This window comes from Somniosus microcephalus, chromosome 11 (assembly GCF_052327205.1).
Source record: "Somniosus microcephalus isolate GS21.2 chromosome 11, FLI_Smic_1.0, whole genome shotgun sequence".
NCBI classification, from domain to species: domain Eukaryota; kingdom Metazoa; phylum Chordata; class Chondrichthyes; order Squaliformes; family Somniosidae; genus Somniosus; species Somniosus microcephalus.
The window spans coordinates 134307898-134333712 of record NC_140997.1 but is presented as its reverse complement, the minus strand read 5'-3'; the positions used below and the strand labels follow the sequence as shown (position 1 = coordinate 134333712).

General features: G+C 45.0%; 1 protein-coding gene across 1 annotated transcript in view; it reads right to left on the bottom strand.

The window, feature by feature from the left end:
• Positions 1–25815, bottom strand: part of dnah1 (dynein, axonemal, heavy chain 1) — a 971783-nt gene that overhangs the window by 871690 nt on the left and 74278 nt on the right. Inside the window, exons 10-12 of the mRNA XM_085999976.1 lie at positions 25378–25589; positions 13817–14115; positions 1710–1860 (exon numbers count right to left, since the gene is read on the bottom strand). Coding sequence (XP_085856102.1) covers positions 1710–1860; positions 13817–14115; positions 25378–25589 — 662 coding nt within the window. The remainder of the gene's footprint in view (positions 1–1709; positions 1861–13816; positions 14116–25377; positions 25590–25815) is intronic.

The following is a 25815-nucleotide window of genomic DNA, read 5'->3' as shown; positions in this document are numbered from 1 at the left end:
CAGACCCTCAGCACCCATTTGGAACATGCTCTGGGAGGACAAACTAAACAATGCAATAAAAATGAAAAATCATTAGGAATTGGGGAGATCTAGATTTATTTTTTTTAATGATTTTCCTCCTTGGCAGTCTTCTCTTCCTCCTGGATACTTCAAACTGTTATTTAAAAAAAGAACAATTGAGGTGCTTTAAGGGCAACCAACAGCCCTTCAGTCGTTGACGGTACCCGACATTCTGCCCCCCCGCCCCATAGTGCTCCCAGTGCTGGCAGTACCGCAGATACATTTCAATGGGCTAACTTAGCATAATTATGTAAGGTTAACTCAGTTGAGTGTAGGTACCTGAGGAGAAGTGGTCCTGGTGGTGCTGTGCTGGAACTACATTATCCCCCTCAAGTTTCCCCATCTAATGAGGCTCAATAATTTGAGTTAACACAAAGGGAAAAATTGCTCTGGCCATTATGTGTAATAAAATCATAAACACGTTATCTTTTCAATGTACTTCTTCTCTCAAAGTGATTGTAGCTTGTAAGCAATTTTCCAAAGATCTTCCATAGATTCCTAATGCAGAGCCTGGAAATCTAGTTGAGAAGCAGTAAAGCTCAAGACATGTCTGCCGGGTGGATTCAACAATCAATCTGTCTCCACACCTTAAATCTGGGGCTGCAGAATTTGAAGGACCTGTCCTAACCATTATATTAGCAACAATAAATAAAAATAGAAAATGCTGGAAACACTCAGCAGGTCAGGCAGCATCTGTAGAGAGAGAAACAGAGTTAACATTTCAGGTCAATGACCTTCCATCATAACTGAAAGATGTTAGAGATGAACAACTTTTAAGCAAGTGCAGAGCCAGGCAAAGGCAGGGAGACAGGAAAGGAAGAAAAGGGAGAGATCTGTGATAGGGTGGAGGGCTGGAGTTTTTTTCCTGCCTCCTTTTTAGCATTATATTAGCAAGCTATTTTACTCCCATGCACCCATTGTCTACTTACGTTTCTACCCCACCCCACCACACCTTTGTCGCTTTGAGGGTTGAATTCTCAAAAATGCACTCCTTTTCAGCCTCTCCAACTCTACCCATTGCAAACTTTAACTAATCCAGAATCCTTTCCAGCACAAAGTCCCAGACACCCATCGTCACCCATTTCCACCAGCTCCCTGCGGCCTAGCAAATCGATTTCAAGATCCTCATCTTCAAATCTTTCCCCAGGCTCTCTCCACCCTATCTGAGAAATCTTCTCCCACTCTCTCTGTCCCTTTGACTCTGGATTACTGCTTGCTCCCTGATCTCTCTGCTCCACTATCAGAAGTCAATCTTTGAGCCACTAATTTGCGGTTCAATTGAATTATCTTCATAAACTACTTCGCCTTAGGATCTTCTTTCAAGAGATTCTTAAAAACCTGTCTTTTTGATTATGCCTTCAGTGTCTCCCCTAAATTTCTTCAGTTCCTGCTCAATGTTCACCTTTCCCTCTTGTAAAGTTCTGAGATGTTTGTCTCCATGATGAGCGTGGTATAAATATAAATTGTTATTACTAAAATAGCAAGGAATATGAAAAGACATCCATTCCATCAAGCATGGTGCTTCCACAGTGTACAATCTGCTCTGTCATGAAATCTACTACACCTATTAAATTGTCTGAGGTAAAGTTATGCATAAAACTCCCTGATTCCAAATAGTATTAGGCGACACTACAATCTATCAATTTTACCTTTTCTATATGAGGAACGTGCTGTGTGGCCGTGATTGCTTTGTCAAACAGAGCCAGTATGACAGCTCTAAACCGTTCCAGTGCCGTGCTGAAGTGCACCCCGCTACTATCCAGAATGAGGTCCAGAATAAAAATAGGCATTTTCCTGGGCCTGAAAAACACAAGAACAGACAAACTATCTACAGTCTGAAAGTTCAGGCAATCAACAAACCAAATTCTGACGGCTTTGTGACGTGCTGCAAGTATGAGGGGTGGATCATTCAGCTCCACTGCTCTCCCAAGGGCTGGTGCCGGCCTACGATCAACCCCGTCCCCCATTGTCCTTCCTCCCCAACCCCTGGGATTTAACCTGAGGGCCGCTGCCGGCCCTAAATTGATCCCCTTCAAATGGGCAAGCTGCCTCTGGAGATGCGACAGGTGCTGGCAGTTCATCCAAAGTATTGAAATGAGGCTTAAGGCCCAATTTAGGTTGAATCTTGATTCACTGTTAGTTATGTGGTCATAATCAAGTTCTCCCCATATGACACTGTGAAAGGTAGCTGTGTCAGTCAGCAAATGTTTTAATCGCTGAGAACGAAGAATAAAATATATTGAATCAGCTGCGGCAATGGATAATGAATGAATAAGTCTGGCATGCTGTATTTGAAGTACTAATTCAGTCACATTCTGTGGCTTTTTAAAATATCTCTCTGCTATGCTGTTTATTCAGTGATCCTGAAATATGCGGGTGATATTGCCATTCTCATTGGACTCAGTCCATCATCATGACAACTAAAGAGCTGGGTGCTTCACAGTAGCAGCTTGGTAATAGCCAAGAACATATGTGCTGCACGACTGAAAAGCTAGTTCCTCAGAACGAGATGGAGTAGCACCCAGCTGAAAAAGACTGCATGGAGGGCCAAAGCTAAAGTGCTAAGACTGTACACAGTAAGGCCTGAATGAGAAAGTGACAGCCAGCAACAATAACAACTTGGATTTATATAGTGCTTTTAATGTAGTAAAACGAACCAAGGCACTTTACGGGAGTGTAATCACGCATAAGTTGATACCAAGCCAAAGGAGGAGACATTAGGACAGGTGACCAAAAGCTTGGTTAAAGAGGTAGGTTTCAAGGAGCATCTTAAAGGAGAGGTGGGGGTTGGAGGAACGGCGAATGCTCAGAGAGTTATAGGGGTGGAGGAGGTTACATAGATAGGGAGGAGTGAGGTCATTGAGGGATTTGAACACAAGGATGAGATTTTTTAAATCAAGGTGTTGCTGGACCGGGAGCCGATGTAGGTCAGCTTGCATAGGAGTGAATGAGTATTGGTGCGAGTTAGGATATGGGCTGCAGAGTTTTGGATGAGCTTAAGTTTATGGAGGATGGAATATGGGAGGCCAGCCAGGAGCAAATTAGAATACACACAAAGATGCAGGAGCTGACAGAGGAGAGAGTACCATGGCAAGGTCTGTGGTGTCTGCAGCTAGCCTGGTTAGAACAACCGAGTGCTGGTGACATCACTGAAGCAACAACAACAACAACTTACACAGAGCCACATAAGGAGATATTAGGACAGGTGACCAAAATATTGGTCAAAGGTGTAGGTTTTAACGAGCGTCTTCAAGGAGGACAAAGATGTAGCGAGGCAGATGTTGTGTATGTACCTTTAAGAGAGAACTGATTTTATACTGCAGTACCGGCAGTGACGACACCTGTATATAAAGCCATAGCAGGCTTCTGTACTTCAGTTTAAGCTTACCCTCTGTTCAGTAAATGCCTGTTATTATTGTTCTCCTGCAGTCCGTGTATTATTGATACTCGGACACTACACTGGCGATGAACAGGTTCGAACTCACCTGCAGTACTGCATCACCTCACGGGGATCTTTCCCTGAAAAGAAGCTTCTTGGAGGTCGAAGTCAGAGCAACGGGCGTCGACCGCGGGCAACCGCCCAGGGATCCATTGGAGTTCGGAGAATTGCAGAGGAGGCTGTGGAGAGCTGGGCTTGGCTCCCCAGTCAAGGTGTTCCAGCAAATCGTGCTGGTAGCAGGTAGTGCGCTGACCCTTCCGGACTGCGGCGGGCTCGAGCTCGATCGAGCGGCTCTGCAAAAGGGGCCGTGCAGCGTCGTCGGAAGGAAAAGAGAGAGAGAGAGGGTGGCGCGCACAGGGCGCGGTCGGTGCTCAAGAACCGGGCAGCGTAGAGAAAATAAAACGAGGGGAAGGAAAAGTGAGACGCGCCGAAGCCGCGGGTCGCCGCCATTACCCTGTAGAATGCTAGGAGCAGCGTGGCAGCAAGGGGAAGAAGGAAAAGCGCGGGAGGCGCCATTTTATTCCATTGGGGAAGAAGGAAAAGCGCAGGAGGCGCCATTTTAATCCATTGGGGAAGAAGAAAAAGCGTGGGAGGTGCCATTTTAAACCACCCAAGATGCCGAAGAGTGGCAGTATCACTGCTTTCCACAACGAGGTAGAAGACTGGACCACGTATGTGGAAAGAATTGAAGTGTACTGCAAGGCAAATGAGGTGGCCGATGGAAAGAAGGCAGCGGTATTATTAAATTTGATGGGCGCGAGAACGTACGGCCTATTGCGGAATTTAATTACCCCAGCTAAACCAATGGAGAAAAGTTTTGAAGAGATTGTTAAGATCTTACAGGAACACCTAAACCCTACTGTAGTGTCCGTGTGTAGATAAAGCACTGAAGACAGGAGTTGGTTCATAGGTATTTACTAAGCAAGTCTGGGGGGGGGGGGTTTCTAAAGGATATACACAATACACAGGCTTATATAGCCCAAGTGGCAATTACCGGCATTACGCACACCTGGGGCTCTTAAAGGCACATACACCATAATTGCTCTTAAAGGCACATACACCACAATTCCTCCCCTTCTAGCTAACTAGTACATCATATTTTAAGTAATTATTAATTACATGTTATATGCAAAATAATATACATTGCTGTATTAATTAATTAAAAGTTAGTCTCTCAGGAGGCTTCCTGACTCGGTCCGGATAACGCCTCGGGGGTGTAGTAGTTTCTGGTGGTGTAGTAGGTTCTTCTGGCAAGGCTGATTCGGCTTGAAGGCCAGTGTCTGGTTCATCGGGCTCCCGTATCACCGGATCGGAGGTAGATATGGGTATCTCTACTTCATCGTTAGATGTATAGAGTGGTGGTGTAGGTTGTCCCTTTTCGGATGACTTGATGATTTGGTCAGCATGGCGCCTTATTATGCTGTCTCCGATGTCCACGGTATACATCAGTGGTCCTAATCGTGTGCAGATAGTTCCAGGCTGCCATTTCTCGGTACGGTAGTCCCGGGCCAAAACCAGTTGGCCTATCTGGAAGGCCCTAGTTGGCCTTTCATTCATGCCCTGAAACTGCCGGTTCTCCACGTCCCTTCGGATGTTGGGCTTGACCAAATCCAGCCGGCATCTTAGGTTTCTATTGTAGAACATCATGGCGGGAGTTTGGTTAGTAACCATATGCGTTGCATTCCTATATGCAAATAAGAAGTTATCCATCTTGTGCTGAAGTTTTATGTCTTCATTACCCATGGCCTTGATGGCCTTCTTGAAGGTCTGGACAAACCTTTCAGCCAATCCATTGGTGGCGGGATGGTATGGGGCGGACGTGTAGTGCTTTACCCCATTGTTCTTTAAGAACTTTCTGAATTCTTCGGACACAAATTGCGGTCCATTATCAGAACATATCTGTTCCGGCAGCCCATTCCTGGCAAATATGGTCCTTAATACTGTGATGGTTTTTTCCATGGTGGTGGAGGACATCTTTATTACCTCTGGCCACTTGGAGTGTGCATCAACTGCGATTAAGAACATTGAGTCCATAAATGGACCAGCAAAGTCGATGTGCACCCTTTGCCAGGGAGATGAGGGCCACTCCCATGGATGTAGAGGGGCCTGTGGCGGAGCATTTTGGACCTTCTGGCATCCTAGGCAGCTCTTGGTCATGTCTTCGATGTCTCCATTGATACCTGGCCACCATACAAATGCCCTAGCTAGGTTCTTCATTTTCACTCCACCCAGATGCCCCTCTTGAAGCTCCTTTAGCACTTTATCCTGGAGTTTGGGTGGAATCACCACTCTGGATCCACACATCAAGGTTCCTCGGGACACTGACAGCTGTTCTCTTCTTTGCGAGAATGCTGGCAACAGTGGTTCGCCATGTGCTGGCCATCCCTTCACTGTTAAATCGTAGACCCGTGAGAGAGTAGGGTCATTTCTTGTCTCCCTTTCAATGGCAGAATTTGTCACCGGTAGACATTCCACTATGGTAGAGCGGAATATCTCTACTGGGTCTACTGTAGGTGCCTCTTCTATCGTTGGCAACGGTAGGCGTGATAAACCGTCAGCATTCCCATGCTGTTTTGACCCTTTGTATTCAATGTTGTATTGGTGTGCCCCTAGAAAAAGGGACCACCTCTGTAGTCTTTGTGCCGTCATAATGGGGACACCTTTTTTAGGGTTGAATATGGAGATGAGGGGTTGATGGTCAGTCAGCAAGGTAAATTTTTGTCCGTGTAGGTAATGGTTGAATTTCTTCACTCCCCATACCAGGCTGAGTGCTTCCCTGTCTATCTGGGCATAGTTACGCTCAGCTGAGTTCAATGAGCGTGACGCAAAAGCTATCGGCCGCTCCGAGCCATCAGGGAATCTATGGGACAATACCGCTCCTATGCCATAAGGGGATGCATCGCACGCCAGTCTGATTGGTAGTGATGGGTTGTAATGAGCCAAAATTTTCTCGGATGTGATTAAGTCTTTACATTTATGGAAGGCACGTTTACAGTCTTCGTTCCATTTCCAAATCACTCCTGTCTGTAGAAGATCATTAAGAGGGTGTAGAATAGTTGATAAGTTCGGTAAAAATTTATGATAGTAATTTATTAATCCCAGGAATGACCTTAATTGTGAAACATTTTCAGGTGCTGGGGCTTTTATAACTGCTTCAATTTTCTCAGGTGACTTATGCAACCCTTCCTTATCAATTATGTGGCCACAATATGATATCTGATTTTGGAAAAATTCGCACTTGGGGCGATTTGCTCGTAGGCCCCGTTCTTTCAGCCTAGTGAGCACCTGCTCCAAATTGGCAAGGTGCTCGTTGTCGTTTTCTCCTGTTATAAGGATGTCGTCTAGGTAGCATTGAGTCCCCGGAATCCCTTGCAGGACTTGCTCCATAGCTCTTTGCCAGATAGCTGGAGCTGATGCTATTCCAAAAACCAGTCGATTGTACTGGTACAGGCCTTTGTGTGTGTTTATTGTGAGATACTTTTTAGAGGTCTCCTCAACCTCCATCTGTAGATATGCCTGTGCCAAGTGAATTTTTGTGAAACGTTTCCCTCCGGATAGTGAGGCGAAAATATCTTCTATCCTCAGAAGAGGATACTGTACCGTGTGAAGGACCGGGTTTACAGTCACCTTAAAGTCCCCACAGATGCGAATTTTTTTCTGTTCCTCAGAGTTATTTTTCAATGTTTTTTTCATGACTGGAACGATGGGTGTTGCCCATTCGCTCCAATCTATTTTGGATAATACGCCTGCCTTTTCCAAATTCTTCAGCTCTGCCTCGACTGCCGGACGTATTGCGTATGGCACCGGTCTTGCCTTAAAAAATTTTGGAATTGCTGTATCTTCCACTTTTATTGAGGCGGTGATGCCTTTCAAGGTTCCTAGTTTCTCTTGAAACACTTCTTTGGCGTTGGCCAAGATGTCTTTTAATCGTTCAGGTATGATGTCATCATTGTTTTTTTCCTTACTGGTCACCGTCAGTGCCTGAATGGAGTGCCAGTCTAAACGTATCTTCCTTATCCATTCACGTCCCAACAACGGTGGACCACCATCTTGTAGAATGTATAAATACAACTTTTGTATTTCTTTGCCGTTGTATACCACAGGCACCCTTATTTTTCCTTTGGGGTAGACTTTCTGCCCCGTATATGTTTTTAAGATAATGGATGTGTCTTTTAGAGGTATATGCGAAAATAGCCTCTCGTAATCTCGTCGATTTATTACGGTTAGAGCTGATCCTGTATCTAGCTCCATTTTAACTGGGGACCCTGCTATTGTGAGGGTAACCCAAATGGTTTGGTAATCCTCTTTGGCAAGTACATTATGTAATTTGAGACAGCTTAGTCTCTTGTTTCCGGAGTCGCTATCGCTATTCTGGTCTTCGGAGCTATTGTCCGTCATCATTTGTACCTTCCTGTACTTTTCTTTATTGATTTTTTGTTTTCTGTCAGTGGATTTATTTTGTCCAGATTGGCATACCCGTGCAATGTGTCCAATCTTACCACATTGCCTGCATGCTTTGCCCTTGAACCAGCAGTCCCTCTGGTTATGGGTGGATCTGCCGCAGCGATAACATCTTCCGAACTCCTGTGTCATTTTATGGGTGCCGAAGTCCTGTGTCTCTTGTTGTATCTCTGCAGCTCCTTTTGCTGCTGCTTCGTATGATACAGCCATACTGAAAGCTTTGTCCAATGTTAAATCTTTTTCAGAAAGCAGTCTTTTTTGTGTTCCTTCACTTAAGAGACCGCAAACAAATTTGTCTCGAAGATAATCCAATAGTCCTGCTCCGAATTGGCAGTACTTTGATAGCTTTCTTAATTCGGTTAGGTAATCAGCGTTACTTTCATTCTTGTGTTGATTTCTCTTGACGAACTTGAATCGTTCCGCTATCAGCAGCGGTGCTGGGTTTAAATGCTCCTGCAGGGTATCAACAATTTCTTTAAAAGTCTTGTCCTTTGGTTTGGCTGGAGTGATTAAATTTCGTAACAGCCCGTATGTCTTCGCGCCCATTAAGCTCAGAAGTACTGAAGCTTTTTTTTCATCTGTTATTCCATTTGCAGTGCAATAAACCTCTACTCTTTCCACGTATGTGGTCCAATCTTCTATTTCGCCATCAAAAGCCTCAATATTACCAGATTTAGGCATTTCAGAAAAGATATGGCGCTTCCCGCGCTCTTTTTTTTCTTCTCTGTAGCAACGATATGGCGCTTCCCGCGCTTTCCCGCCGCTGCTACCGATAACAACGCTGTTTTACTGTGGTTTCCGTTTATTCACTGTTGGAGACTCGTTCCCGACGGAGGTCTAAACGCTGACCTGCTTGCCGCGCTGGCCGTCTCTCGAGTGCACCCTCCCAGTCCGTTATTGCTTGCCTCCGATTTCGCTGCCTGTCTCAGCTGTAGAGCCCGCCGCTGGAGCTCCAGCCTGACGCCCAGGAAGGGTTAGCGCAGTACCTGTCACCAGCTTGGCCAGCTGGTGAAACCATAGTTTCTCTTACTTCCTTGAGTCTTCTGGACGCTGGAGGAATCGATGTCCTTGAGGTGCTGCCGAATTGCAGGTAAGTCCGTTTCCACTTCGTCGCCACTGTAGTGTCCGTGTATAGATAAAGACACTGAAGACAGGAGTTGGTTCATAGGTATTTAATAAGCAAGTCTGGGGGGGGGATTCTAAAGGATATACACAATACACAGGCTTATATAGCCCAAGTGGCAATTACCGGCATTACGCACACCTGGGGCTCTTAAAGGCACATACACCATAATTGCTCTTAAAGGCACATACACCACACCTACACTGCTGCTGATAGCAGAAAGATTCAAGTTCCATAAAAGAAACCAGCACAAGGATGAGAGCAATGCTGACTATCTTACGGAACTATGCAAGTTATTGAAGCACTGCCAGTTCGGAGCAGTACTGGCAGACACCTTAAGGGATAAGTTTGCCTGCGGGCTCCAGAGTGAAGGAACCCAGAAACGACTACTTTCGGAAAAGGACCTGACGCTAGAACAGGCTTTCAGCGTGGCAGTATCCTACGAAGCAGCAGCACGGGGAGCTGCGGAAATACAACAGAAACCACAAGAATACAGCGCTAACGAAATGGCATATGGAGCAGAAAAGTGCTATCGCTGCGGCAGAACAACCCATGATCAGAAGGACTGCTGGTTTAAGGACAAAGTATGCAGGCAATGTGGGAAAATGGGACACATAGCAAGAGTCTGCAGGTCGGGAAAGAAAACCAACACTAAAAGAACTACTAAGGAAAAGTACAAGAAAGTAAAAAAAATGACAGACAGTAGTTCAGAAGATCAGGAGAGTGATAATGACTCCGGGAGCAGGAGACTAAGTTGTCTAAAGTTACACAAGGTGATCGCAAAGGAGGATCACCGAACCATTTGGGTCACCCTCATGGTAGCAGGGTCCCAAGTAAAGATGGAATTGGACACAGGATCAGCCCTAACTGTCATAAATCGACGAGACTATGAGCGGCTATTCTCACACATACCCTTGAAGGACACGTCCATTGTATTGAAGACATACACGGGGCAAAAAGTCTACCCCAGAGGAAAAATAAGGGTGCCAGTTAAATACAACGGCAAGGAAACACAGAAACTGTATCTATATATACTACAAGATGGAGGACCACCATTATTGGGACGTGAATGGATCCGAAAAATACAATTGGATTGGCATTCCATTCAGGCGCTAACTGTGACTGACAAAAAGGATGATGACGTCACACCTGGACGACTGTCAAAAATTCTAACTGACGCGAAAGAGGTGTTCCAACAAGGACTTGGGACTCTAAAAAGAGTAACGGCAATGATAAAAATCGAAGATAACGCAAACACAAATTTTTTTAAGGCCAGACCGGTACCTTACGCAATCCGCCCAGCCGTTGAAGTAGAGCTGGAGAGTCTGGATCGTTCGGGTGTGCTGTCCAAGGTGGACTGGAGCGAGTGGGCCACACCCATCATTCCGGTAATGAAGAAATCATTGAGCAGCACGCCTGGGGAGCCGAAGGTGGTTCGCATTTGTGGGGACTTCAAGGTAACTGTGAACCCAGTCCTGCACACAGTACAATATCCACTTCCACGGATAGAAGATATTTTTGCCTCACTATCTGGAGGGAAACGCTTTACGAAGATTGATCTGGCCCAAGCGTATCTACAAATGGAGGTGGAAGAAGCATCTAGGAAATACCTCACGATAAACACTCACAAAGGTCTTTACCAGTACAACCGACTGGTATTCGGGGTAGCATCAGCCCCGGCTATTTGGCAGAGGGCGATGGAACAAGTCCTGCAAGGGATCCCGGGGACCCAGTGTTATTTGGACGACATCCTGGTTACGGGCGAAAATGACAGTGAACACCTTGCCAACCTGGAGCAGGTGCTCACTAGATTACAAGAATATGGGCTACGAGCCAACCGCCCCAAATGCGAGTTCTTCAGGAGACAAATCTCGTAATGTGGCCACATGATTGATGAGGAAGGGTTGCATAAGTCCCCAGACAAGATTGAGGCTATAGTCAAGGCTCCAGCACCGGAAAATGTGTCGCAACTGAGGTCGTTTCTCGGGTTGGTGAACTACTACCATAAGTTCTTGCCGAATTTATCTACAATTCTGCACCCACTGAACGCCCTGCTGCAAACTGGAGTAACATGGAAATGGAGTGATGAGTGTAAGCGTGCCTTTCAGAAATGGAAATGCCTAATCACTTCAAAAGAAGTATTGGCCCACTACAATCCAACACTACCGATTCGGTTGTCATGTGATACGTCTCCCTACGGCATCGGAGCGGTGCTGTCACACAAATTCCTTGACGGTTCAGAGAGGCCAATAGCCTTTGCGTCGCGCTCGTTAACCTCAGTCGAGCGTAACTATGCCCAGGCTGACAGGGAGGCCCTCAGCCTGGTGTGGGGGGTGAAGAAGTTCAATCACTATCTGCACAGGCAGAAATTCACCCTACTGACTGATCATCAGCCCCTGGTCTCCATCTTTAACCCAAAGAAGGGCGTTCCGGTGATGACGGCGCAACGGCTGCAAAGATGGTCGCTTTTTCTAGGGGCACATCAGTACGACATAGAGTACAAGGGTACGAAACAGCATGGAAACGCTGATGGGCTGTCGCACCTACCGTTGCCTATGGTGGAGGAAGCACCTGCAGTGGACCCTGTTGAGATATTCCATTCGACCATAGTCGAATGTCTTCCTGTTACAAACTCAAGTATAGAGAAGGAAACCCAAAATGACCTGACACTCTCTCGGGTCTATGATTTGACGGTGAAGGGATGGCCAGCACATGGCGACTCCCTGTTGCCAGCATTCTCGCCAAGGAGAGAACAGCTGTCAGTGTGCCGGGGGACCTTGATGTGTGGATCCCGAGTGGTAATTCCACCCAAGTTGAGAGATAGAGTGCTCAGTGAGCTTCATGAGGGTCATCTGGGAGGGGTAAAAATGAAGAGCCTAGCCAGGGCGTTTGTGTGGTGGCCGGGAATCGATAAAGAAATCGAGGATATGACCAAGAGATGCACAGGATGCCAGAAGGTCCAAAACGCTCCACCACAGGCCCCGCTACACCCATGGGAGTGGCCCTCATCTCCATGGCAACGGGTACACATTGATTTTGCTGGTCCATTTATGGACTCAATGTTTCTAATCGCCGTGGATGCCCATTCGAAATGGCCAGAGGTCATCAAAATGTCCTCCACCACCACGGAGAAAACTATTGCAGTCCTACAGACCATCTTCACCAGGAATGGCTTGCCAGAACAGATTTGCTCCGACAATGGGCCACAGTTTGTGTCCGAGGATTTCCGGAGGTTTCTGAGGAATAATGGGGTGAAACATTACACATCTGCCCCATATCATCAAGCCACAAATGGATTGGCTGAGAGGTTTGTTCAGACCTTTAAAAAGGCAATAAAGGCGATGTATAACGACGACATACCACTACAACACAAGGTGGATAATTTCTTGTTTGCTTACCGGAATGCGACACAACCAAGCTCCAGCCATAATGTTCTTCAACCGAAGGCTAAGATGTCGCCTGGATTTGCTCAAATCAAACATAAGACGAGATGTTGAGGATAAGCAATTCCAGCACATCAATGAGAAGCCAACCAGGAGCTTCAAGATAGGGCAACCAGTCTTGGCCCGTGACTACCGAACAGAAAAATGGCAGCCAGGAACGATATGCACACAGCAGGGACCACTAATGTACACAGTGGACGTTGGAGAGAGCATCGTGAGACGCCATGCTGACCAGATTCTAGAGTCACAGGAACAAGCCAAACCCATACCACGAGCATGTGCACCTGGTAATGAACCCGAAGTACAGATTGCGTCTACCTCAGAATCAGTGGTATTGGAAGCTGACGAACCAACCAATGACAATGAGCCAGAATCGACTCCGCCGCAAGAACAGGATACTCGAGAAAGGCGCTATCCATTCAGGATCAGGAAGCCTCCTCAAAGACTGAACTTATAAATGATTATTTCAGTTGATGTATATAGTACAGAGAAAATTGTAATTGTAATTAGTTATTTAGTTGTTAAATGAATGTTATGTACTGTTTATCTAAAAGGGGAGGAATTGTTGTGTATGTACCTTTAAGAGAGAACTGATTTTATACTGCAGCACCGGCAGTGACCACACCTGTATATAAAGCCATAGCAGGCTTCTGTACTTCAGTTTAAGCTTACCCTCTGTTCAGTAAATACCTGTTATTATTGTTCTCCTGCAGTCCGTGTATTATTGATACTCGGACACTACAGCAGAGAGGTTTTGGGAGGGAATTCCAGAGCTTAGGGCCAAGGCAGCTGAAGGACCGACTGCCAATGGTGGAGCGAAGAAAATCAGGGATGCGCAAAAGGCCAGAAAAGGCATAAGCTTAAAAATTTCTTGAATCCAATACTGCTATCACATTTTAGGATGCGTTAGTCAATGTACCATTTCAACAATGTATCTTAATTCAGGCTCAGCAGCTTGTCTAAGTCAGTTCCTCTTGGCAAAATAAAGGCACAAAAAAGATGGAGTGAAACAATGTGACAAAGAAAACAAAATAGAAGAAAAGTGAGTGCAAGAAGCAAAGAAACAAACAGAGAAGCACCACCAGTGAATACTGGTATTTAGAACATAGTTTCAAAATATAATAACCATTTTGTTGCTTCTATACTTAAATGTATATTTTATACAGTGTGTAAACAATAAATCAAGAAAATACAGGAATAAAAAGATGTAGTCGATAGGAAATGTTTAGATCTGAAAGCAGAGCACTGGGTGGAAATATGCTCAGGTCCAATTTATCTTGGGAATCTTACTTGAAATTGCTGTTAATAAGATCTTCTCCCCATTTCATATCATCGGAGCAGTTGAGGGTACTATAGCAGCAATCGAGGATCATTTGAGTGTAATTGATAAGAGAGTCTTGCACAAGGTAGCGAAGAGAGTCCTGAAGGTTATACTTGATCATTTCCATCAGCATGTGCAGCTTAGATTTGCGATAAACCTCCCAGTTAGACTCACGTAAGTTAAACCAGCCTTTACGAACATCCCATAGGCTGGAACGTAGAACTTTCTTCAATGTATTGATCCAGCTATCGCTAAGAAATAGCTGTATCTGAAACCCAATAAAGACAGTGGAGTTATTGGCACTTAATAAGTATGTTTGGATACAGCACCACTAAAGAACTATTGCTCTGTTAATCTTTATAGAACTTAAGAAAGTTTGGCGTGAGAAAAGGCCATTCAGCTCATATACTCTATCCACAATCCATGTGTGATTATGTATCATATGGCCTACTTTACAGAATCGTAACTCCCTGAAAAAATCAAATCATGGTGCTAATATTTCTATAACCCTTTCTTTAAATGCTAAATGGTTATTTTTTTTTAATCTATTCTCTAGCAAATCCATCTGTTACTGTTACTAAATTTTACAGATTATGATTGGAGAATAAATGAGTGAATTAGAGAATAAGTAATCAGCTTGGCTCAATGGCAGCAGTCTCTGAGTCAGAAGGTCATGGGTTCAATTCCCACTTCAGGACTTGAACGCATAATCTGGGCTGCCACTTCTGTACTGAGGCAGTGGTGTGTTGTTGGAGGTGCCGCCCCTTTTGGATGAAGATGTTAAACCGAGTTCCTGTTCACCACTTGTTCAGGTAGATGCAAAAGATCCCACAGCACTTTTTTGAAGAACAGTGAGTTCTCCTGTGGGTTGACCAACATTTATCCCTCAACCAACATCACCAAAATAGATCAACTGTTCATTCATCTCATTGCTGTTTGCACAACCTTGTTATGTGCAAATTGACTGTTGCGTTTGCCGACAAAACAATAACTTACATTTATATAGCACCTTTGATGTAGCAAAATGTCCCAAACAATAAATGCATTTTTGACACCGAACCACAGAAGGAGATATCAGGACAGATGACCAAAAGCTTGGTCAAAGAGGTAGGTTTTAAGGAGCATCTTAAAGGAGGAGAGAGAGGTAGAGAGGCGGAGAGGTTTAGGGAGGGAATTCCAGAGCTTAGGGGCAAGGCAGCTGAAAGCATGGCTGCCAATGGTGGAGGGATTAAAATTGGGGATGCGCAAGAGGCCAGAACTGGAGGAGCAGAGAGATCATGAAGGCTTATAGGGCTGGATCAAGTTACAGAGATAGGGAGGGGCGAGGCCATGGAGGTATTTGAAAACTGGGATAATTATTTTAAAATTGAGGCGTTTTTAGAATTTTAAAATGTTAAAAACAGCGATTACACTTCAACAAGTAATTCGTTGATTGTGAAGCGCTTTGGGACATCCTGAGAACATGAAAGGCACCATATAAATGCAATTCTTTCTTTCTTTAAGTATACCCACAAAACATTTTCATTACACAAGAGGTACTTTTGACATTGTGCAATAGTGTAAAAGGGGATGGAAATAAAAATCGGGAGAGGTGCAAGAAAGGCTGCCGATTGGCTATCACCCTTTTACACTATTGCACAAAATCAACATTACCCCCACAATGCCTGGAGTATTGGGTGTAAAAGACTTTAGAGAGTTCTGTAATTTTAATCATGAATTCACATGGAATTTACAGCACAGAAACAGGCCATTTGGCCCAACTGGTGTATGCTGGTATTTATGCTCCATACAAGCCTCCTCCCACCCCTCTTCATCTAACCCTATCAGCATATCCTTCTATAATTTTCCCTCTCATGTGCTTATCTAGCTTCCCCTGAAATGCATCTATGCTATTTGCCTCAACAACTCTTTGTGGTAGCGAGTTCCACATTCTTTGGGTAATGAAGTTTCTCCTGAATTCCTCAGTGGATTTATTGGTGACTATCTTATATTTATGGCCCCTAGTATGGGTCTCCCCATAAGTGGAAACATTGTTTTTACATCTACCCTATCAAACCCTTTCAAAATTTTAAACACCTCTATTTGGTCACTCCTCAACCTTCTCTTTTATAGAGAAAAGAGCCCCAACCTTGCAGTTCTGGTATCGTCCTTGTGAATCTTTTTTGCCCCTTCTCCAGTTCCTCTAAATCCTTTTTATAATATGGAGTCCAGAACTGTGCACAGTACTCCAAGTGTGGTCTAACCAAGGTTCGATACAGGTTTAACATAACTTCACTGCTCTTCAATTATATCCCTCTAGAAATGAACTCCAGTGCTTTGTTTTCTTTATTTATGGCCTTATTAACCAGCGTCGCTACTTTTAGCGATTTGTACCCCAAGATCCCTTTGCTTCTCTACCCCATTTAGACTCATATTTTCCAAGGAGTATGTGGCCTTCTTCCTACCAAAATGTAACACCTCACACATATCTATATTGAAATTGATTTGCCAACTGCACGCCCATTCTGCAATTCTATTAATGTCCTTTTGTATTTTGTCACAGTCTTCCTCAGTATTAACTATACCCCCAAATTTAGTGTCATTGCAAATTTAGAAATTGTACTTCTGATTTACGAGTCCAAATCGTTTATATAAACTATGAACAACAGTGGTCCCAGTACCGATCCTGTGGAATACCACTTCCCACCTTTTGCCAGTGTGAGTAGCTACCCTTAACCTCTTCCCTGTTTTCTGTCCTGTAACCAGCTTTCTATCCATTATGCTACCTGTCCCCTGACACCACATGATCTGACCTTAGTCATTAGTCTATGTGGTGCCTTATTGAAGGCTTTTTGAAAATCCAAATATATTACATCTACTACACTACCCTTGTCCACTCTTTTTGTTACTTCTTCAAAGAATTCAATAAGGTTGGTCAAGCATGACCTTCCCTTTTGAAATCCGTGCTGACTAATTTTTATTATATTTCCAGTTACTATGGCCTAGAAATTGGGTTTTGGCGCAGCGACGGCTTTAGCGCCGGAAGTTAGTGCCGGAGCTAAGTCGCGCTGGGCGGGCCAAAAATTCACTACTTCTGCGCCCAAACGGCTGCCGGCGCTGCTGAAAGCTGTTAGCGCCTGAAAACTGGCGCTATGCGCTGAATTTCGGCGCTATTCCGGCGCTGCGGCGCCCGCTGCGGTGCGGCAGGTTCGGGAAGTGCAGGCCTCCTCCTTCCCTTAAGGAGGAGCTGCCTGCACCCAGCCGCGGCCCGCGATAATCTTTTTAAAAATGAGCCCGGCACCTCGGACAAGTGCCGGGCTTGCTTCTGTTCCGGGGGGGGGGGGGGGGGAAGTCCGGGGAGGGAGCTGCGGCCAGGCGGACGGCGGGAAAGCGGCCGGCCGCCGCGGGGCCTTTAATGCGCCGGCGCAACGTTCTGTAAGGCACCTCTGCCAGAACGTTGCTTGCGGCTGCCACGGGCGAGGCGGCCGCAACTCAATTTCCGAGTTCGGGCGGGTTACCATGGCAACCGGGACGCTGCGCACACCGATGACGTCATCGGTGCCGGCGCAGCGCTACCGGCCTAACGCCGATTTAGGGCCCCTGTCAATTTCAAAACTGGCCATAACTTCGCCGCTAGGCCCTCTAGCGCCTCAAAAGCGGCGCTAAGGCCAGTGAATTTCTAGGCCTATATGTTTTTCTATGACATAGATTCCATCATTTTTCCTAACATCGATGTTAAGCTAACTGATCTATGGTTCCCTGGACTTGTTCTATCTTCCATTTTAAATACAGGTATATCATTAGCTGTCTGGCAGTCCTCTGGCACTATTCCCTTTTCTAATGAATTTTATATACATGCAATAGTACCTCTGCTAACACTTCCCTAGCTTTTTTTAGTATGTGCAGATGCAGTGCAACCGGACCAGGAGTTTTATCCTCTCTAAGTTTGATTAGTTTATCAATTATCTCCCCCTTTCTATCTTAAATGTCTTTATATCTTTTTTGATCTCTTCTTCTAATGTCATGCCTACCCTAGTAGTCTCCCTGGTAAATACTGAGGCAAAGTAATTGTTCAATATTTCTGCCATTTCGCTGCCATTACCTGTGAGTTTATCTTGTGCATCCCTTAGTGGCCCTATCCTTATCCTGATTTTTCTTCTGTTATTTATTTGTCTGTGGAATACTTTACTATTTCTTTTTATATTCCTTGATAATTTAATTTTGTAGTTCCTCTTTACCTTCTTAACTTTTCTTGACTTCTTTTGCCAGTGATAATTTAAAATATCCAGTAAGATGTTAATTGAAATTATTACAGTTTACCACTCCAGGTGGAAATGGAGCTGTTGACCATTGCAAATCAACATGACTTAGTGATGGAGAGCAGAAAATAACAACCAAAAAGATGGTCCACAGAAGACCACACTTTTGTGAAGTTGAAACATTTAAGTGAAACAATACATTTGACAATGAAACAGGAAGCTGTCAAAAGTCCTGGGCAATCATTGTTAGAAAAATCAGTAAGCTTTCTAAAGCTACCAAAAATAAAAATCAGAGAGCTACAAAACATGCATTAATGTTTTCTCAGTTTGAAATAGAATCCAACTAATGTGGCTCCCTGAAAGAATCCTACTCGGCGAGAAACAATAAGAACATAAGAACATAAGAAATAGGAGCAGGAGTAGGCCACTTGGCCCCTCGAGCCTGCTCCGTCATTCAATAAGATCATGGCTGATCTTGGGCTCAAAGCCACTTCCCCACCCGCTCCCCATAACCCTTCACTCCCTTACCTTGCAAAAATCTGTCTATCTCCACCTTAAATGTATTTAATGACCCAGCCTCCACAGCTCTCTGGGGCAGAGAATGCCACAGATTTACGACCCTCTGAGAAGAAATTCCTCCTTATCTCAGTTCTAAAAGGGCAACCCTTTATTCTAAAACTGTGCCCCCTAGTTCTAGATTTCCCAATGAGGAGAAACATCCTCTCTGCATCTGCCTTGTCGAGCCCCCTCAGTATCTTATATGTTTCAATAAGATCACCGCTCATTCTTCTAAATTCCAATGAGTATAGGCCCAGACTGCTCAACCTTTCCTCACAAGTCAACACCCTCATCTCTGGAATTAACCTAGTGAATCATCTCTGAACTGCCTCCAATGCAAGTATATCTTTCCTTAACTAAGGAGACCAAAACTGTACGCAGTACTCAAGGTATGGTCTCACCAATACCCTGTACAGTTGTAGCAGGACTTCCCTGTTTTTATATTCCAACTCCCTTGAAATAAAGGCCAACATTCCATTTGCCTTTTTGATTACTTGCTGTACCTGATGTAAAAAGACTACTCAGCACTTGGTTTGAGTATAAAACAAGGCTTTAATCAACTGTTTCACAACCATGAGTTTCTAGTTACATCACTAGTTCCTGGTTACAAAAACGTCTTGAACAACCTGGGCCCGTGCCCGAGTATTTATACTCCTTGGACGGCACCACCAGCTGGCCGCCCAGTGTTATTTTATGAGTCATTTCTCCGTGAATGATAAGGTTCATGACATTCTTCCCGCCTGAAAGATTTGGAAGTCCAACGACTTCCTTCTAGCGGATTAGGCGGACCACGAATAGCCGCAGTCTTTTAGATCTTTGTTTGTGGCTGGAAGGCACGTCTCCTCGGACCGTGTCTTGGTCCCTGTCTCGCTTGGTCCGTACTGGTAGATCGACAGGGCCCGTGTCGCCTTGATCAACCTGAGGGAGACTGGGGAGATCGTGACTCCGGGTGCAGGTCACCACAGGCGCAGAGCTGGCTTCATCTTGCTCAGTAGCCGGGAATTCACTGGTGTCCTGGCTTTGAGTGGCCATCCCGTGGGAAGCGCTTGGCTCCCCGAGTTGATCCGGTGGAGTAGCCGGCAGATCCCTTGATGTCCCAGGTAGGGCGTCATTCTCAAAGGAGCGCAGAGTGTCGGCATCATTACTATGGGTCCCTCTATCAGTTGGGTCCGTGGGACCGGTTGGACAGGGAGCCAGATCTCGGAGTGAAACGGTGGAATCCCGGCCATCAGGGTACCGCATGTGCGCGTATGTGAGGTTAACGTCTGTTAGTTCCACCTTGTCGACGAGGGGATCGTTTTTGGAAGATCAGACGAATCTTCGGAGCAGCACGGGGCCGGGAGCTGCCAACAATGACGGTAGGGACGTCCCATGAGTGGAGCGACGCTGGAACCCGAAGAATCACTCTTGAGGTGTGACATTGGTGGATGTAGAAAGAAGAGACCTGATGGAATGCAACGCGTCAGGGAGCAAAGTTTCCCACTGCTAGTCTGGTAGGTTGCGTGACCTCAGTGCAAGACGAACAGCATTCCAAATGATAACATTGTATCTCTCAACCTGTCCGTTACCGATGGGATGATACGGTGTCGTTTTACTTGTGGCAATTCCCAGTTGGGAAAGATAACTTTTGAGTTCACTTGACATGAAGGAGGGACCCCAATCAGAGTGGATGAAATTGGCCGTACCACAAAGGGAAAAGACTTGATCGAGGCATTTGATCACTGTGGAAGTAAGCATATTGGGGCAGGGGAAAGCAAAGGGAAAGCATGAATATTCATCCACCATAGTAAGTAAGTAGGTGTTTCGCGTTGAGGAAGGCAATGGCCCTTTAAAGTCAATGCTGAGTCGCTGCATAGGCTGTATAGTGTGTATGAGCGAGCCATCCGATGGACGGAGAATTGCGGTTTTAATTCCGCACAAATTCTACAGGTGGAGCATGTTCTTTTCACATCTTCCGTAGAAAATGGGAGATTTTTAGATCGCACAGAGTGCAACATACGGGTAACGCCAGGATGGCATAAGTCAGTATGAAGATCCGCAAGAGTCGAAGTTGACATAGCAGAGCAGAATGCACGCGTGAGGGTATCCGGGACTACATTCTCTTTGCCGGGTCGATAATGTATAGTGTAGCCAAAGGCGGCCAATTCCATCCTCCAGAGTTGTATTTTGTTATTCTTGATCTTAGTGCGTTTCCGGTTATCCAACATGAAGGCCACGGAGCGCTGATCGGTTATAAGTGTGAAATGGCGACGAGCGAGAAAATGACTCCATTTACGTACTGCGTCGATGATAGCTGTAGCCTCCTTCTCGACAGGAGGATAATGGAGCTCACTATCCTGCAAAGTTCTGGACAGAAATGCAACGGGTTGACCACCTTGATTCAAGGTAGCGGAGATCGCCACCTCCGATGCATCGCACTCGACCACGAAAGGAAGATTTTCATCAATGGAACGAAGCGTGGCTTTTTCCAGTTGTCGCTTGAGGAGGTTGAAAGCTGAAATAGCTGTTGCCTCCAACGGAAATGACTTCGCATGCAGCAGGGGCTGGATCTTGTAGGAGAAGTGGGGTATCCAATTCGTATAATAGGCGAACATGCCGAGTGTCCGACAAAAAGAGCCGAGATTCGTAGGGGGAGGGAGCTCTTGAAGCGGACGAAGTCGCTCCGGATCCGGTTTGATGACACCATTGCCCACCCAGTAGTCAAGGATGTTGACTGATGGTACTGATTTCACAGATTTGGACTCATTAAATGTTAAGTTGCGATGACAGAGAACATCAACAAATTTCTGGAGATTGGCATCATGCTCCTTCTGGTCATGACCAGCAATGGTGATATTATCCAGATATGGAAAAGTGTCCGTTAAGTTCTCCTGTTTGACTCGGCTATCCATTGCCCATTGAAAGACGGCCACCCCATTGGTGACCCCAAATGGAAGGCGACAAAACTGGTAAAGCTGACCATTGGCCTCAAAGGCCGTATACCTTTTGTCAGAGTCTTTTAACGGTACTTGATGGTACGCGCTCTTTAAATCAAAAGTTGAATATACCTTGTAGTTGGCAAGGTTATTGACAATGTCATCGATGCGTGGTAGTGGATGGGCATCCAGGTCGGTATACTGGTTAATAGTTTAGGAGTAATCGATGCAAAGACGTTTCTTGTGTTGCTTCAGAGGATTTTTAACAGCGACGACTTGAGCCCGCCAGGGAGATGAACATGGCTCAATGATATCGTCAGCTAGAAGGCGAGAGATCTCTGCCTCGATAAAGGATAGATCATCTTGGCTGAAACATCGTGATTAAGTGACTATGGGTTTACATCGAGGGGAAAGATTGGCAAACGAGGGCTCGTCGAGTGAAGCCGCCGAAAGCGCACAAAACGGTACTTTGGAAATAGTAAGCTCCGGCTTTGACCCTCCAAACTCGAAAGTGAGTCTTTTGTGTTGTTTCTGGAAATCCTGTCCCAGGAGCACATCACTGTATAGGTTTTTGAGCACCCCGAGCCGGGTGGAGAAATAAGTGCGGCCATTGAGAATAAGGTCGACAAGACAAAAGCCGGAAGAGTTGATGGTCAGTGTTGTCAGAGCCATTGCAATTTCCCTGTCCGAGGGGTAAATAGGCAGTTTTAACTTACTGACAGCCCGCTCACTAATGAAGCTGTCAGAGCTGCATGAGTCGATTAGCGCACTCAAAATGTGTCCATTTACCGAAACCTTCGTGGCTGCATGGGACAGACTTTGGGGAAAAACAGCTGTGATGGGAGGAGGGGCAGTTTTACCCTTGACAGCTGTAACCTTAGTAGTGGTTCTTGGGGAGCAGCTGTTTTATAGATAGCAGTTGTAACCTTAGTAGTGGCTCTTGGGGGAGGAGCAGTTTTATAGGTAGCAGCTGCAAAACTAACAGGGGCTCTCGACCGGTATACCTTAGAAAAGTGGCCTTTATTACTAACAGAGGCTCTTGACTGGCATACCTTAGAAAAGTGACCTTTCTTACTGCAATGATTGCAGGTTGTGTTACGAGCAGGACAAAATTTCCTATAGTGGGATGCACCTCCACAGAAGACACACTTACTTCTAGATTGCCACGATGCCGCTAGGGCAGGGTCGTCATCCGTGAAGGCTTCTAGGGTAGGGTTGTAATCAGCCAGGTTGGAGTCATCATCAGTGAGGGCTTCCGCCCGAGGCCTATCGAAGGAGTCACTAAAATTGATAGCAGCAGCCCGTGCACGTGGTGAAAGATAGGTATCTGCATTCCTCTTTGCTAAGTCCAGAGAACATGCCTGGTCATAGGCAGCCTGTAACTTGAGGGTTTTATTCTCCAACAGACGCTGATGTATGAAGGGAATCACGAATGAACTCCTCCTGGTACTGCTCAGCTGTGACAGCTTTAAGATTACAATCCTTGCTGAGCCTGCAAAGTTTCTGAAGGAATTCGTCAAGTGATTCCCCGGGTTGTTGTCGAGTTGTGGCCAGTAGATGCCAAGCAAAAATTTCGTTTGGGGCCTTAACATATAGTTGCTGTATTATTTGGATAGCGGCGTCATAGTCTACACAGTCTTCGATATAGTCAAACACATGAGGGGATACATAATTGGCAAGCATTCGTCACTTATTAGGAACATTCTCACCACACTCCTCAAGGAAGTTGCTGAAGGTACGATACCAGTGCTTCCATACCTTAGCAGCTGTAAGTGAATTCGGGTCCAGGTTGAGACGGGCGGGTCTGAGTAGTTTCTCCATGATGGATTGATTACTTCGTCCGAGTTCCCTTCTACAGTTTGAGTCGTAGCCGTCTGTTCCCAAAACCACTCAGAGCGTGGAGCAGGTCAGTTGATTAAATTGATGTAAAAAGACTACTGAGCACTTGGTTTGAGTATAAAACAAGGCTTTAATTAACTGTTTCACAACCATGAGTTTCTAGTTGCATCACTAGTTCCTGGTTACAAAAACGTCCTGAACAAGCTGGGCTCACGCCCGAGTATTTATACTCCTTGGTCGGCGCAACCAGCTGGCCATCCAGTGTTATTTCATGAGTCATTTCTCCATGAATGATAAGATTCATGACAGTACCTGCATGCTAACTTTTTGTGTTTCATGCACAAGGACCCCAGGTCCCTCTGAACTGTAGCATTTTGTAATCTCTCTCCATTTAAATAATAATTTGCTTTTTTATTTTTCCTGCCAAAGTGTATAACCTTGCACTTTCCCACATTATACTCCATCTGCCAAATGTTTGCCCACTCACTTAGCCTGTCTATATCCCTTTGCAGATTATTTGTGTCCTCTGCACAAATTGCTTTCCCACCCATCATCCGCAAACTTGGTTACATTACACTTGATCCCTTCATCCAAGTTATTAATGTAGATTATAAATAGTTGAGGCCCCAGCACCGATCCCCTGTGGCACCCCATTAGTTACCTTTTGCCAACCGGAAAATGACCCATTTATCCCGACTCTCTGCTTTCTGTTAGTTAGCCAATTCTCTATCCATGCTGATATATTACCCCCAATTCCGTGAGCTCTTATCTTATGCAGTAACCTTTTATGTAACACCTTATCGAATGCCTTCTGGAAATCCAAATACACCACATCTACTGGTTCACATATGTCCACCCTGCTCATTACATTCTCAAAGAACTCCAGCTAATTTGTTAAACATGATTTCCCTTTCATAAAACCATGCTGACTCTACCTGACTGCATTATGATTTTCCAAATGCCCTGCTACTGCTTCCTTAATGAAGGGCTCCAGCATTTTCCCAATGACAGATGTTAGGCTAACTGGTTCCTGCTTTCTGTCTCACTCCTTTCTTAAATAGGGGTGTTACATTTGCGGTTTTCCAATCCACTGGGACCGTGCCAGAATCCAGGTAATTTTGGTATATTGTAACCAATGCATCCACTATCTCTGCAGCCACTTATTTTAAGACCCTGGGATGCAGGCCATCTGGTCCAAGGGACTTGTCATCTTTTAGTCCCATTATTTTACCAAGTATTATTTCCTTAGTGATAGTGATTGTCTTTAGTTCCCCCCTCCCTGTGGCCCCTTGATTATCCATTATTGGGATGTTGTTAGTGTCTTCTACCATGAAGACAGATACAAAATATTTGTTCAGAGTCTCTGCCATTTCCCCGTTCTCCATTATTAATTCCCCAGTCTCATCCTCTAAGGGACCAATGTTTACTTTAGCTACCCTTTTCCTTTTTATATACATGTAGAACCCCTACTATCTGTTTTAATGTTTCTTGCCAGTTTTCTCTCATAATTCATCTTCTATTATTTTTTTAGTCATCCTTTGCAGGTTTTTAAAAATTTCCCAATCCTCTGGTCTCCCACCAATCTTAGCAACATTGTATACCTTAGTTTTCAATTTGCTGCCATCCTTTACTTCCTTAGTTAGCCACGGATAGTGCTCCCTTCTCTTAAAATCTTTCTTTATCACTGGAATATATTTTTGTTGAGAGTTATGAAATATCTCCTTAATGTCTGCCACTGCATTTCAACTGTCTTACCCATTAATTTATGTTTCCAGTCCACTATGATGATTGCTTAGCTTTTCAATCTTCTAGCCAATGGAGCCTGCGCATCCTTGAAGAATTCAGCTTAACATTCCTTTTTCCTGACCCCCCCAAAAAATGCCCGCCTTCTTTTAAGTGTTTGATACGCAATTATCAGTGAATGGAATTAATTCCTTAAGTAAAATAACAAAAGGAAATTGACACTGTCTAAACCAATACCTGTGCATGAGCCTGGGACTGAATCTGTTCAAATTCCTCCAGTCGAACACCTTTTATCAGAGTCACAAAAAACAGAGACATGGCTGCCACTTTGTTGCACTCAGCACGTACTTTGCACAGAGCTGTGATCACTTCTGGTTTGGTCAAAATAGTGTTAAAGGAAAATGCCTTTCTGTTTTGAGCAAATGGATAATCCGGGAGTTGTACAAGTCCTAAGGAGACAGAACAGCATCAGTACTATTTTTAGCACAAAAGGCACAAGCTCAGGTTTTTCTGATGGCACAACTAAATATCCAGAAATAGGTTGGGTGACTGAACATTCCACTCAATGGACAGCGAGTCCCCTTTGCAGCTTTCAAAACAAATGTTCAAATCATCAGAAAGAAGATTAGAGCAATTTACGGAAGTGCAAATAGTTTTGTAATGCATAATATTGTT